This window comes from Vulpes lagopus, chromosome 19 (assembly GCF_018345385.1).
Source record: "Vulpes lagopus strain Blue_001 chromosome 19, ASM1834538v1, whole genome shotgun sequence".
Lineage (NCBI taxonomy): Eukaryota > Metazoa > Chordata > Mammalia > Carnivora > Canidae > Vulpes > Vulpes lagopus.
The window spans coordinates 38,491,478-38,506,248 of NC_054842.1; the positions used below are offsets into that span (position 1 = coordinate 38,491,478).

At 36.3% G+C, this 14,771-nt stretch overlaps 1 protein-coding gene across 6 annotated transcripts in view; it reads right to left on the bottom strand.

Annotated features, from left to right (window-relative positions):
- TFDP2 (transcription factor Dp-2) overlaps window positions 1–14,771 on the bottom strand; it is a 162,344-nt gene that overhangs the window by 15,448 nt on the left and 132,125 nt on the right. For 5 of the 6 annotated variants that reach the window (XM_041733854.1, XM_041733856.1, XM_041733852.1 and 2 more), the window contains 3 exons: window positions 10,322–10,484; window positions 6,172–6,318; window positions 3,836–3,904 (listed from right to left, as the gene is read on the bottom strand). In XM_041733854.1, the coding sequence (XP_041589788.1) occupies window positions 3,836–3,904; window positions 6,172–6,318; window positions 10,322–10,484 (379 nt within the window). The remainder of the gene's footprint in view (window positions 1–3,835; window positions 3,905–6,171; window positions 6,319–10,321; window positions 10,485–14,771) is intronic. The other variant, XM_041733855.1, reaches the window with a different exon arrangement.

Below are 14,771 nucleotides of genomic sequence, written 5' to 3' on the forward strand. Positions count from 1 at the left end.
AGACTCTTGGGAGTTTGGGGTTAAATACACCTTTTAGATTGTCTAGCTCAGGATATGCAAACTTTTCGTCAAATGAAATCTTTGGGACACAATATAAAACAGATAAAAGTAGTACTGCTGTGCCTGGCTGCAGTGGGGCAGGGAGTCTGGAGCCCAGCTGGCTCTGCCCTCACTCACCCCTTAGGTTTCTAGGGTACCTCCACAGAACTCCTGCATCCTCAGGGCATAGCTGGGATTTGGCCCAACTCACCCCCGCATCTGATATCTTCCAGACAAGAAACTGAGGGTTAGCACTTATAAGATATATCAAGGCCTGAATTTTTATCCTGAATCTTGCTGCTATTTTTAGTTATAACCATTACTTGCAAGTCAAAGAAGTGACTGCCCACCCCCTTTTAATAAGGCAAATGTATCAGAGAATTCCATAGCTAGAAAGACTATGCAATTCAACTTTTTCATCTGCTCATGAAAGAGTGGTTTTAAATATTCCTAAAGTCAGATCCACTCATTCCCTTTTATTGGTGTGTCCCATCTTCCCATCCAGTAGTGATGAATTTAAGTGACTTTCTATGTTTTAGCACTCTTACCCTAGGATTATTTATTTTAGGTTCTGAGCCTTAACAAAAGTTTAAGATTATTTTTATCTTAAAATGACTGGGTACTATCCCTAGAAAGTAAAAATTTACTCCTAAAATGCACAAAACAGAAGGGACACCAATTTATTCTAGCCCTAACAGTGTGTCCAGAAATCACTAGCAGTACCAATCACAATCAAAACACTTACCACTTATCAATACGATCAAACGTTACTTAAGTCAGACTTCATTATTTTCTGCTGGTAAAGAATGAAGGCTGTTTTATATTCTTTGTTTAATATATTTAATGTTGAAAAAAATGCTACTGATACCGTAAGACTGAGACAAGGAATGAAACGTTTGGATACTTCTGCCTAGATTCTCTTCCCTTCTACTAGAAAAAGCATCTCAGGAGATGCTGTCATACTTTGCCCTAGCTTTGTGGACCTAGTGCCAATGGCAGGGTCATGCCTGGGAGGGAATATCAACAGTGATAAACCAGAGTTCTTATATATTTATGACTCACTATTCAATACTGTGTACATTTAACAGTATATCAAAGATTTTTCAGGCCAAGAAAGCAGTAAAAACACATAATAACACAAAATAACATATAATGTTATTTTGATAGTAAAAAGAAAAATCACTTCCCGTTTGTTTTGGATTCATTTCCTTCGTTGCCCTTTGATTGATTTCCTTTTGTTCTTTTCCAGGTTCATTAACATCAATTTCAGAGGCTGAACACAGGGCAGGCTCAGCCATTCATTTTGCTATGTATTAATAGCCCTGGAAAAGGTTTAAGGGCTGGTAGGGCCAGTTATATAGAGAAAAGTAGGGTATCTGGATTACCTACAGATATCATCTACTCACACCATTCCTCCTCTACATTACCAAGGATAAATGAGAAATGGTGCCATGTAAGTAAAACTTACCTGTGTCATGTGATGTGAGTGGTGACACTGACTTGTTAAAAATCAAGCTAGCTTTGCCAGGGTAAATTATTAATGTTCAGGGACATGTTTAATTTACTGTCTGTGACAGCTTTTGAGAGATGAACAACACAGCAGGAAATAAGCTGCATGTATGTCTACCAGAAGACCAGAGAGTAGTTGTTTCCAGTTATACTTTGGGTTTCACTTTAATATTAAGAGAGACCTACTTTTTTTTTTTTAATTTTTTTTTTTTATTATTTATTTTATGATAGTCACAGAGAGAGAGAGAGGCAGAGACACAGGCAGAGGGAGAAGCAGGCTCCATGCACCGGGAGCCCGACGTGGGATTCAATCCCGGGTCTCCAGGATCACGCCCTGGGCCAAAGGCAGGCGCCAAACCGCTGCGCCACCCAGGGATCCCGAGACCTACTTTTTAAATGTTGACAGCTAGGTTGCCTCTGGGTTGAAATCTAGAAATAACTGGTTTGAGACATACAAAAGGAAAAGAAATTTAGAACTTAAAAAATACAGTGTTCACTGTACAAAGATAAGCAGAGGAAAAAATATTCAGGTTCATTCTTTATGAAGGCTATCTAGGGATGTGAACGTCCCACAGACAGGACGGTGACCGTGCTTAGCACCATTCTTTCCGAGAAGCAGATTATTGTGGGTATACTAATAGACAGGTTTTTCATGAACGCTATGCCAAAAATCAAGCTCTAGAATGAAGGTAGGTCATGAAGTAAGGTCCCATGAAGGTAGGCTCTGAGGGAACCTGAGGGAGGCCTGGCATAGCAGTGAGGGAGTGTGAGCTAGCAGGGAGCTGTGTGGGCATAGGGACAGCATCGGCAGCTGGGGGAAGGAAGGGACAGCATGGATTAGAAGCTAGTGCCTGGCAGGCCAGGTGGCAGGAGGCAGACTTGCACAGAGAGGAGCAACGGAATAAACAATCAGCTTTCAAGTTTTTTGTTCTGTTTTATAAGCTGTGAATACTCTTTTCAAACAAAACCTTATTTGGAAATTCAGTATGAAAAAACATATAAAGTTCTCATTCCAGCCCTAGCTCCTCAGGTAGGTCGTCCAGGGCTCAGAGTGAAAAGCAGACACGGAACACAATGAGGAAGAAAGAAATGGCCTCATCAGGGTGGAACTTCGCCTTTGGAGTGTGCTGTGTTTGGGCAATCTCTGCTCTATCTGCTGCTACTCTTTTGCCCTTGCTCTTCTACTTCCTTTCCTACTTCCTTCCCAGGTCATATATAGGTCTCTGCAAGGGCTAAACGGTTTTCTCTTGCTGCTCTGATTTATACATGAACGTAAAATAAAAAAAACACACGTAACTATCTAGAAAGCGAAAAACAAAAATGTGGAGTATTTAAGAATACCTCACATACTCTGTCCATTAGATCAAGGGAGTGTTTTGGAAAAACCCTACTACGATATTTGATAATTTAACTGTTACCTTTATTTCTGAAAAAATGGATTACATAAAAAAATTAAATAGGTTCTAATGGCTGTCAAATCAAAGGGGATTTTATGAGTGTTTGGAAGCTTTTCATATAAAGACAATTTGCTGATTAAAAAAAAAAGCATAAAGACCCTCTGGTTCATTTTAAAAGGGTTTCTGATTGCACTGAAAATGACCCCAGTGTACTGCTCAAGTGAATTTTTACAGCAACTGCAATTACCGAAAATAAAATTTACAAAAAAGTCCATGTGATTTTACCTCATATGATTTTTATAAATCGGCTCTATTATATTTTAAAAAACCATCCAAATTCTAGGCAGTTATCCAAAACAGTATAAATACAGGGATCCTTATTACACTATAAAAGCCAATTTTCTTAAAATGAAATGCATTTTTAACTTTTGGTATTTCTATGAAGCTTACTGAATCACCATATATTATTTCGTTGTTTATAGATAATAAGTCATTATAGGTGGATTTGATTATCTTACTCAAAGTGCCTGAAGTTCAACTAGTCTTACTTCTTTATATTCTAAATTATTGCTAAAATAAACACATACAAAAGGACCTGAGTTTCTGTTCAGAATAAAGGTCAGAAGTAAATCGCTGGGTAATATAAGTCACACACAGGGCAGGTGACATGCCATGGGGCCATGATGATGGTGAGTGACAGAACCAACCATATTAAAGGCAGACCATGTGGATGGTGGTGAGCACAGATGAAGAGAAGGCCGCCCCAGATTGGTTCCATCGGACACTACTCAAAAGGGACCCAAAGTAGAAAACACTGATTCTAAATGCAAGTAAGGAGAGCAGTAGAATACAGGCAGGGAAAAGAATGAAAACCATCCCAGCATCTGTACCTGCAGGAGAAGTTCTTGCAGCTGGGCCCGCTTCTGCTTTATCCGTTCTATCCTCCTCTGCTTCTCTATCTTTAAAACATAAGTTATAAAATATCATGAACATATGGAAAGTATAAAGTACAGCTCACTTTCCTGGTTCCAATTCTGAGATATCAAGAATTTTCCCCAGGGGCGCCTGGGTGGCTCAGTCGGTCCACCTCTTGGTTTTGGCTCAGGTCATAATCTCAGGGTTGTGGGATCGAGCCCCACATTGGGCTCTAGGCTCAGTGCAGAAACTGTTCGGGTTTCTCCCCCTCTTTATTTCCCTCTGCCCCTCTCCCTGCTCATGCTCTGTGTTCTCTCTCTCTCTTTCTCTCTCTCTCAGATAAATAACTCTTAAATTTTTTTTTCCTTAAAACTCAATCCATTTTAACTATCAATATCAATTAAGGCATATCACACCTTTTTGGGAAGCAGGAGTTAGGGTAAGCAAGTAGGCATGACAGCAGAATTGTGGCAACTATTATCAATAATGAAACTCATCCACGTAATAAAATCTTGGTATGCAGTACTTGTTGCTATTTCTTACTCAATTCTAATCAGAATCATAGCTAACACTTAGTGAAGACTTACTCTGTGTGTCAGCAACTCAACTAAACACTTCACACACATCCTTTTTTTTTCCTTTACACATTACCTTAATGCATCTTCACAAAACTCTATGAGGTAAAGTACTGTTGTTACCCATTTTGAATGTAAGGAAATGGAGGCATAGAGGGTGAAGTAACTGCCCAAGGTCACATAGTTCATGAATGTTAAGAGTCAGGATTTGAACCTAAGCTATTTGGTTCCAGAGGCCCTCCTATTAATTACTTTCCTATATTACCCCTAACCTGAAGAATGAGTTAAGATCTCATTTAAGATCTCAGTTTAATTGACTTTTTTTTTTTTTAAGATTTTATTTATTTATTCATGACAGACAGAGAGAGAAAGAGAGAGACAGAGACACAGGCAGAGGGAGAAGCAGGCTCCATGCCGGGAGCCCGACGCGGGACTCGATCCCGGGACTCCAGGATTGTGCCCCAGGCCAAAGGCAGGCACCAAGCCGCTGAGCCACCCAGGGATCCCCAGTTTAATTGACTTTTAAATGGACACTGCTCCTAATACAGACAGCCTACATATTCAATACATAATTCCTACTTGTATACGGAATATGCTTATGGGACTAACAAATTTTTGCTTATTGAGGCTTAGTTATCAGCTTAATATTATTGGTAATAAAAATGATCCTTAAATTCCATTCTATCAGAAGGAGACAAGGAGGTCATTTCCATAGTAGACTATGGATAACATTCTACAACTTCTCCCTTCTGACGAATGTCTAATTTCTCCCTCCACCCACAAGTAATACCAAGTAAGTTTTGATTTGCTGAGGGGAAAAGGACTGAGAAAAACAAGAAATCAACCATATTTATTGCTAGAAACTCTATTTAACCTCAATTTATTCCATTTATGGCCATTATAGTATAAGATGTCAAATCAATTTAAAACCAGTAGGTCAAAAAAAAAAAAAACAAAAAACAAACCAGTAGGTCAGGGTACATGCTCATATAGGAAAAATTGTCTATAATGATTAAAGTTAATGGAATAAAAAATTTTTTTTGTTTGTTTTGGTTTTTGGATTTTATTTGAAAGAGAGAGAGAGCGCGTGCGCACAAGAGAGAACATGAGCAGAGGGACAGAGGGACTGATATGGGACTCAATCCTAGGACCCTGAGATCACGACCTGAACAAAAGGTAGACGACGCTTAACCAACCGAGCCACTGAGGCACCCATAAAAACTGTTTTTGCACATATCATCCTAAAAATCATAGAAGCTGAACATTCTATCCTTTCTGATAAAGATACAGATGAAATACCATTCTGTTGCCACTAATGTGAGAGTCAAAGATAAAAGTTTAAACACAAAAGGTAAACAGCCAGTTTGATTCTTTTGTTTTGTTTTGTTTTGGATCCCTATAGCAAGCATTTCATCAAATAAGATATTTCTATTCATGAATTGTCCAAAACTTCTTAGTAGAGTGCTCAGAATTAAGCTAGAATAAAATAAAAATCTTATCTAAGAAACTGTAAAAATCAAGTCAATTAATTTCTGTGTCCCTCAGTTTTATCAAACTATATACCTTGCTAAATCTCCTTCCAGTTCTAAAATTCTACACAGATGAGTCTGTTAAAAAAAAAAGGCATAGTATACGAGAATAATTAGAAATATTTTAATATATGTATTTCTAAATTAAAATGCATCTTATGTAAAATAAAGCAAACTACTATCTAAAAACAGAGTTTCCTCACTTACCTCAAGATTTTGACATTCCTGAGCAGAATTGGTAGGCAGGCCAATCCACTTGATTTCTTTTTTTTCCTTTGAAATTATGTTCATTGCCATTAGCACATTTAAAGCATCATAAACTCTTCTCCTAATATTCTTCTGATCATAAGCCTGCTAAAAAGTATTTTTAATGAGCGATAAATTTCAAAGGTTAAGATGCAGTCACAGGATATTAAGATATCCTATTTAATATTATTATTATAATATCTTTAGAGTGCTTAAAGAATTCTATACCCAGTGAAAATATCCTTCAAGAGCAAAGATGAGATACTTTCAAACAATCTAAAACATAATACAATCTAAAAAATAAAGATTATGTTACCAACAGATCTAAATTTAAAAATACTTAAGGGCCTTCTTTTGGGAGAAGGAAGATGGATGGGATCCAAGATGGGAGTTTGGAGATGTAGGATGGAATGAAGACCAACTGAAAAGGTAAATATACGGGTATATCTCAATTAACACTCAGTTTATAAAACAATAATGTCTTGTGGAATCAAGAATATATATATAGAACTAACATACATGACAATAGTATTATATCAGAAAGGGGTAAGTAATGGAGTTGTTAGTTAAAGCGAGCTAAACCTCTCCATTGTCTGAGGGATATGAGACTTTGAAAAGTCAAGGATGCATGTTTTAAGCTCTAGGTAAACAGTGCTTTTCAAGTATGTGGGCCAAGTCTGTGTTGATCTGTAAACTGTTACTAGTCTACAATGAAAATAGGGAACTTGCACCAAAATGTCATCACAAAGATCAATAAGCACACTGTTTACTTCAGCTGATTTTTTTTTCTTTCTTTGGTAGCAAGATTTTTTAAAAAAAGATTTTATTTATTTATTCACAAGAGACAGAGAGAGAGAGACAGAGAGAGAGAGAGAGACATAGGCAGAGAGAGAAGCAGGCTCCTCACAGGGAGCCCAATGCGGGACTCAATCCTGGGACTGGGATCACGCCCTGAGCCAAAGGCCGATGCTCAACCACTGAGCCACTCAGGCATCCCTGTAGCAAGAGTTTTTCAATGAAGGAGACTGTGTTAAACTTAGATTGTGGAAAAAGTCCCTTATTTTATTATGGACAAGTAGCTCCTAAGGAAAAATCCAATCAATAAAATGCCATGATAATAAAGGATGGTGGAGAACACGGAATACAGAACTAAACTTAAATAAGTCGGAGATTTAAGTTATAGAACCGAATGTAAATATTAGAAATCCTGGCACTGTGGAAATAATGATAATATAATAAAAAAATACCAGGAGACAACAAAATAGGCTTGCTCGTGTTCTCCTTGCTATTTTAAGGGGTATGGGATTCAAAGCAGATGAACTATTCAAACAGATGAAGTAAATAGTAACACAATATATTTATTTAAAGTCATAAAAACAAACTGTAATAATATTACTCTTTTAACAACTACCACTAAGATATTCAATCTGTATCTGTGGTAGACAAAAGATGGGACATGAAAGTAGATATAAGCATATTAACTTCTTCCCTTCATAATCAACAGATATTGGTTTATAGGTAACAACAAAAAACAAAATACTGAAGTTACTTAAAGTTATAAAGATAACCAGTTAAAGAACTAAAGACTACAAACCTTCCAATTTATATATTTATAAAAAAAAAGAACACAGCAGGGAATAGACAGAAAACCCCCAACCCTTGCTTGTATTCAGGGATGAGGATGGGGTTGGGAAGTTAAAATTTATATTAGATGATAAAATGTGCTAAGAAGAAATGCCTCGGTACAGTGACATCTGAATAAAAATTGGAGAGGAGAGAGAAACCATATGGCTTCTTAGCAGAGATTCAGACAGAGGAAATAGCAAGTCTAACAGTCTGATAAGGAACGTACCTGGCATATTCACCCTGAAACAAAAAGCAAACAAAAACCCACCAATCTCATTCATGGCTGTCAGTGTAAAACTCCTAAATTTTCAGGAAACATACAGAATTTGATTGAATTCAATATCCATTTCTGAATTTTTTAATTAAGAAAAATGAAAGAAATATTCATTTAAAAGATCAAGTTATGGTTGCTATAATTTCAAGATAAAACTTTTATCATAAGGTGGCTAGAGTATAGTAACTGGGAGAGTTCCTAGTAGGAGATGAGATGAGAGAGGTAATGGTGGGCCAGATCATATAGGTCTTGTAGAACATTTTGAAAATTTCCACTTTCACTCAGAATCAGAATGCAACATACCTTCTCTACAGGTGCCAGAGAAAAGAGAAAAAATGTATTACCAAATAATGGCTCACAAGAAAAATCTCAAAGCAATTTTAAAAAATACGTAAATAGTTCAATTTACAAAAAAAAATCCCTATTACCTGGAAATATAAAAATTCTAATGCCATTCTTAGGTCAGAGAGGAAACTGAAACCAAAGTTGCAGAATATTTAAAGAGTAATATATCAGAATCAATGGGAAATGGCTAAAGCAGTACACATGAGGAAAAGTCACAGCTATAAACATTTTCATTACTAAACAAAAATAATCAAAGTAAATAAAGTATATATCATAATCTACAGGATAGAAAAATAACAAAAGTAACTTTGGGAAAGAGAAGAGACTATTAAATGAACATAGAAAAAAAAGAAATTAACTACAAAACAGGAGAGTCCATACAAATCTAGGAGATGGTTCTTTGGGAAAAATAATTGCAAATAATTTTAAGAACATGTATGAAATGGAGGATTTTCTGAGAAACCATAAAATACTAAGGGAGACAAATATTCTAAACAGGCTAATTGCCAAAGTAAAAATGGAGAATGCTATCTAAGCATTACCCCCCACCAAATCACCATGCCTAGATGGTATCATAGGTGATTTCTATTCTATAAAATGTCAGGGAAGCAAAATACACATCTAATGCTATTAAACCTATAATAGAGTAGTGGAAGAAGGAAAAAAAGCCTCTAAATTTTAAAAAGCCCAGCATAACACTGCAAATCAAAACTGCAAAGATGGAAAAAAAAAAAAAAAAAAACAACTGCAAAGATGGTAAAAACAAAAAGATTACATCAATCTCATTTAGGACTGTCAGTGTAAAATAACGAAATTTTCAAAACTACACAAAATTTGAATAAATTAAATATCCATTTCTGATTATTTTTAGTTAAGAAAAAAGAAACATTCAGGATGCCTGGGTGGCTTGGCGTGTGGTCCCAGGATCCTGGGATCGAGTCCCACATTGGGCTTCCTGCAGGCAGCCTGCTTCTCCCTCTGCCTGTGTCTCTGCATCTCTGTGTCTCTCATGAATAAGTAAAATCTTAAAAATAAGTAAATAAAAAATAAAAAAAAAAAAAGAAAAAAGAAACATTCATTAAAAAAATCAAGTTATGGATGCTATCATTTCAAAATAAAACCCTTGTCATAATTAAGATTGGAATACTATACATATTTCCAGTAAGGTCAAGAACTATTTTAAGAATTGTGGAGTATATATAACATGATCACATTTAAATAAAATGCAAATTGATCTATAATGATAAAAAGCAGATCAGCAATTGCCTAGGGATAGAGGGAGAAGGAGGGATAACATTACAAAAGGCAGAAAGAACCTTTTGGGAATGACAGAACTGTCCTGTAGCTCTCCAAAATAAACAAATAAAATCTTTAAAAAAATAAAATTAAATAAAAAAGGGAATAAGTTTTATTATGTGTATGCCTAAGGAACTTTGGGGATGATACTCAAGAATCTGGTAATAGTGAATATGCCTTTGTGGAGAAAGATTAAGGTCTGTGGTTAAAAAGAGGACTTACATGTTCCATAAATATGTCTATAATGTTCTATGAATATTCTCTGCCTGCTGCTGCTCCTCCTGCTGTGCTCTCAAATAAACAAATAAAGTCTTTTTAAAAAAGTATGTTCCTTTTGTAACCCCCCAAATTATATTTAAAAAATACATGCTAATCTTTATGTTTAAATATATAATAAAAGAACCCTTTCTAAAACAAAACTCAACAGAAGAATTCCCCAAAAGACAATATGAAACCCTCACGTTGGGGATTCCCTAGCTTGTCTGAGTCCTTAAAAAATGACACAGTCAACCTAGAGATACACTGTTCTATCACTCATCATAGTCAATGTCAAGTGCATGATCTACCTACCGAATCAGCTGCCAAATGGTTATTTGAATTGGTGAACTCTGATACCAGCTCATCGGCCACTTCATTGTATGATGTTGTACCTTTCCGCTGAACTTTCTCACATACTTTCATGGAAAAATGTCTCAAGCCTTTTCCATTTTTATCTCCTTTTTTGCTTCGTTTACTAAAAGAGAAAAAAATGCATATTTATACACCAGACTTCCTTTACAAAACTATAAAGTAATGTGAGAATATACTAATTTGATTTTTGCTTTAGGTGGTCAATTTTAAATTGAATTAGAGATGAGGAAATGTTCTGAACTTAATTTTTGCCTTAAAGCCTAATAAGTATGAGATTAGAGTGCTATTCTATACGCATCATTCATTTATTCAATAAACATTTACTGACCAGTTGTTTACTATTATGCACCAGATACTGTTCTACACACATGAAAAGAACAGACAAAAATACTGCGCTGGTGGTTATATACTTACCTTTTTGTATTCTATGTGTACTACAGTTCTTTTTCACTTAAAATTAAAAGTACTACTATCCTCAGTTTCATTTATCTACTCAAATTTCAAACAGAGGTCATTGGTAGCTATTAAGAGATCTAAGTCTTCAATTTTTTTAACTTTGGTTAATGCCTAGTCATAAACTTTGATGACTTATTAACTTTTCAGGGGTTCAATTTAGTTCTACTAATTTCTGAGTGTCAACTATATGCTAAGAACTATAATAGGGACTAGAGTACAAAAACGACAACAGAGGCAAAATCCTTGCCATCAAAATGAGTCTTGGGGAAGGGGAGAAAGACAAATCAGACCTATAAGGACAGATAATACCAATATAGTAAGGTAAGTGCCAAATCTGAGTTATTTACAATGTTCATGGGAATTGGGAAGAGGGACATCTTATCTAACCTAGAGGAGAAAGACTTGCTGGAGTAAGAGCCAAGTGAAAACAATCAACAAAATGAAAAGGCAACCCTATGGAATGGGAGAAAATATTTACAAACCCTTTATCTGATAGGGGGTTAATATCCAAAATATCCAAGAAACTCCAACAACTCATTAACAAAGAACCCCCAAATAACCCAATTAAAAAAACAGGCAAAAGTCATTAACAAATTTCTCCAAAGAAGAACACAAATGGACAACAGGCAAATGAAAGTTGCTCAACATCACTAATCATTAGAAAAAATGCAAACCAAAATCACCATGAGGTGTTACCTGATACCTGTTAGGATGGCTAGTTAAAACAAAACAAAACACAAAAGATAAGTACTGCTGAGAATGTGAAGAAATTACAATCCTTGTACATTCTTGGTAGGAATGGAAAATGGTATAGCTGCTATGACAAAAAGTATGGAGGTTCCTCAAAATATTTAAAATAGAATTTCCCTATGATCCAATGATCCCCTTTCTGGGTATATATCCAAAAGAACTGAAATCAGGATCTCAGAAACGTATCTGCACTCTCGTGTTCATTGTAGCATTATTCGCAAAAAACAAGATAAGGAACCAATCTAATAGTCCATAGGTAGATGAAAGATCTAATACATACAACGGAATATCATTTGGCCTTAAAAGAGAATGAAATCCTGCCATAAGCAACAACATGCATGACGTTAGAGGACATTATACTAAGCCAATCACAAAAGAACAAATAATGCATGATGCCACTTACATAAAGTGTCCAAAACAGTCAAACACATAGAAGAGTAGAATGGTTCTTGCCAAGGGCCAGAGGGAAAAGGAAAATGGGGAATTGTTCAATAGGTTCAATAAAGTTTCAGTTATGCAAGATGAGCAAGTTCTAGAGATCCATTGTACAACATAGTGCCTATAGTTAACAATAATGTATACTTAAAAATTTGTGGGGGGTAAATCTCATGTTAAATGTTTTCACCACCACCACTACCAAAACAAATGAGAACTGTCAAGCGAAGGAAGTTAGGAAGAGCAACCAGGCAGAAGCAGCAAGAGTAAATACATGGGAGAGTGAAACAGATGATAAATGTTCAGAGCCTTACAAACAAACAGTGCAGTATTACCAGAATATAAAGTGAAAGGCAAAAGATGAAGCAGAAAAGTAGATAAGAGGCCAGGCCCTTAAATGCCATCCAAAGGAATCTGTACTTTATCATATTCCATTAGTATAATTATATTCATTTATAAATTATTTACGCATTCTACTGTGTTATATATACATTAAGACATAGACTAAATGTATTTTTTAAAAGAATGAAATAAGGACAGATAACTACTTTCTCTTTTTCCCACATTCCCAAAGAATCATCTGTGGTTACAGACTACTGCTACTACTACTACCACTAAAATACTGGGAAGTCACTAAAAGTAGTAAGTGAGGGAATAACATGGTGAAATTTTCAGTTAGGCAGAGATTCTGGCTGCAAAGCAGAAGATGCCTTTATGAGAGGCAAAAGTAGAGACAAGAAGACCAGGTGAGAGGCAAGCGTAGGCAAGAAATATCAAGTCCTGAAATTGGGGCAACTGGATAAGTAGGGTTGGATAAGAAGAGACAGATTTGCATAAATTTTAAGGATAAAAATTTATTCTCATCTTTACTGAGTGACTGATGTGAACGTTAAGAAAGAGGGAAATAAAAGAATGACATTAGAAAGAAGGGTCATTTAAAAAAAAAAAAAAGAAAGAAGGGTCATTTATTGAGAACAAGGAGACAGGAACAAATTCATGAGTTTCATTTTAAACCTTCTCATCTGTATGGACCAATACCTAGGTAAAATTCACATGCAGCTACTGAGCACTTGAAATCTGGAAAGTCTGTATTAAGATGAATTTCACTGAATTTCAAAGATTTGCATGTGAAATGAATGTAAAATATCTCATGAGTAATTTTTACATTAATTACATATTGAAATATAAGATTTTAGATACACTAGATTAAATAGGAGATACAAAAATTAATTTCAGGGGCACCTGGCTGGCTCAGTCGGTAAAGCATGCAACTCTTGATCTTGCAGCTGTGAGTTTGAGCCCCATGTTGAGTGTGAGATTACTTAAAAATAAAATCTTAAAATAAAATTAATTTCACACGTTTTTATTTTTTAAATTGGCTTTAGAAAACTAAAAATTCCATGTGTCTTGCACTACATTTCAATTTTTTTTATTATTATTTATGATAGTCACAGAGAGAGAGAGAGAGAGAGAGGCAGAGACACAGGCAGAGGGAGAAGCAGGCTCCATGCACCGGGAGCCCGACGTGGGACTCGATCCCGGGTCTCCAGGATCGCGCCCTGGGCCAAAGGCAGGCGCTAAACCATTGCGCCACCCAGGGATCCCCTTGCACTACATTTCTATTGGTCAGCAAGGATATTGAGTTTGATGTGTCAGTAGAGTATCCCAATTGATATATTCAATACACAGCTGGATATGTAAGTCTCACTTTGTAAGTGGGCTTATAGGACAAGTCACTTACAAGCTCATCAGCATGTGTACCCATGCCAACCTTCTTCCTATCAGTCTTAGAGGATTAGGTATCCCTCTTTGCTTTTATTTTTTAATTTTTATTTATTTTTTTAAAATAAGTTGCTCTGGAATCTTTTTTTTTTGTCTTTAAGATTTATTTATTTATTCATAGAGACACACAGAGAGAGAGAGAGAGAGAGAGAGAGAGAGAGAGAGAGGCAGAGAGAAAAGCAGGCCCCATACAGGGAACCCGATGCGGGACTCAATCCCGGGTCTTCAGGATCACACCCCGGGGCCGCAGGCGGCGCTAAACCGCTGCACCACCAGGGCTGCCCCCCTCCTTTGTTTTTAAATATAACTTCCTGCTTTAAGATAACAGCTGTATTGAAATATAATTCACATATTGTAAGCTCCATTTTTAAAAGTATACAATTTAGCAGCAACTACCACTACCACCACCATTCTTTTCCCTGAAAAGAAACCCTGTACCTACTGACTTGCCTCATTCCTCCACCCCCTACTATTCTACTCTTTGTTGCTATGTATTTGCCTATTTGCTAAAGTCTACCTTTCTTCCTTTCTCTCATTATCTCTTTCCTCCTTTCCTTTCTTTTTTTATGTAGGCTCCACGCCTACCATGAAGCTCTGTTTCTGTATTGTTTGTTCTCCTTGAGCTATTCTAGCCAGTGGTTGTTTTCAATATATAATCTTATTATGAAACTGGAATCTGATCAAGACTCCAGATCCGGGCATCTGGGTGGCTCAGTGGTTGAGCATCTGCCTTTGGCTCAGGTCAGGATCCTGGGGTCCTGGGACTGAGTCCTGCATTGGACCTCCCTGCAGGGAGCCTGCTTCTCCCTCTGCCTGTGTCTCCTCCTCTCTGAGTCTTTCATGAATAAATAAATAAAATCTTGGAAAAAAAAAATACCAGATCCAACTATACCACTTTAGGGGAAATACCAAGGACAGCATATGTTAAACTATACTACAAGGATTTAATAAACAAACTCTTTAGGCT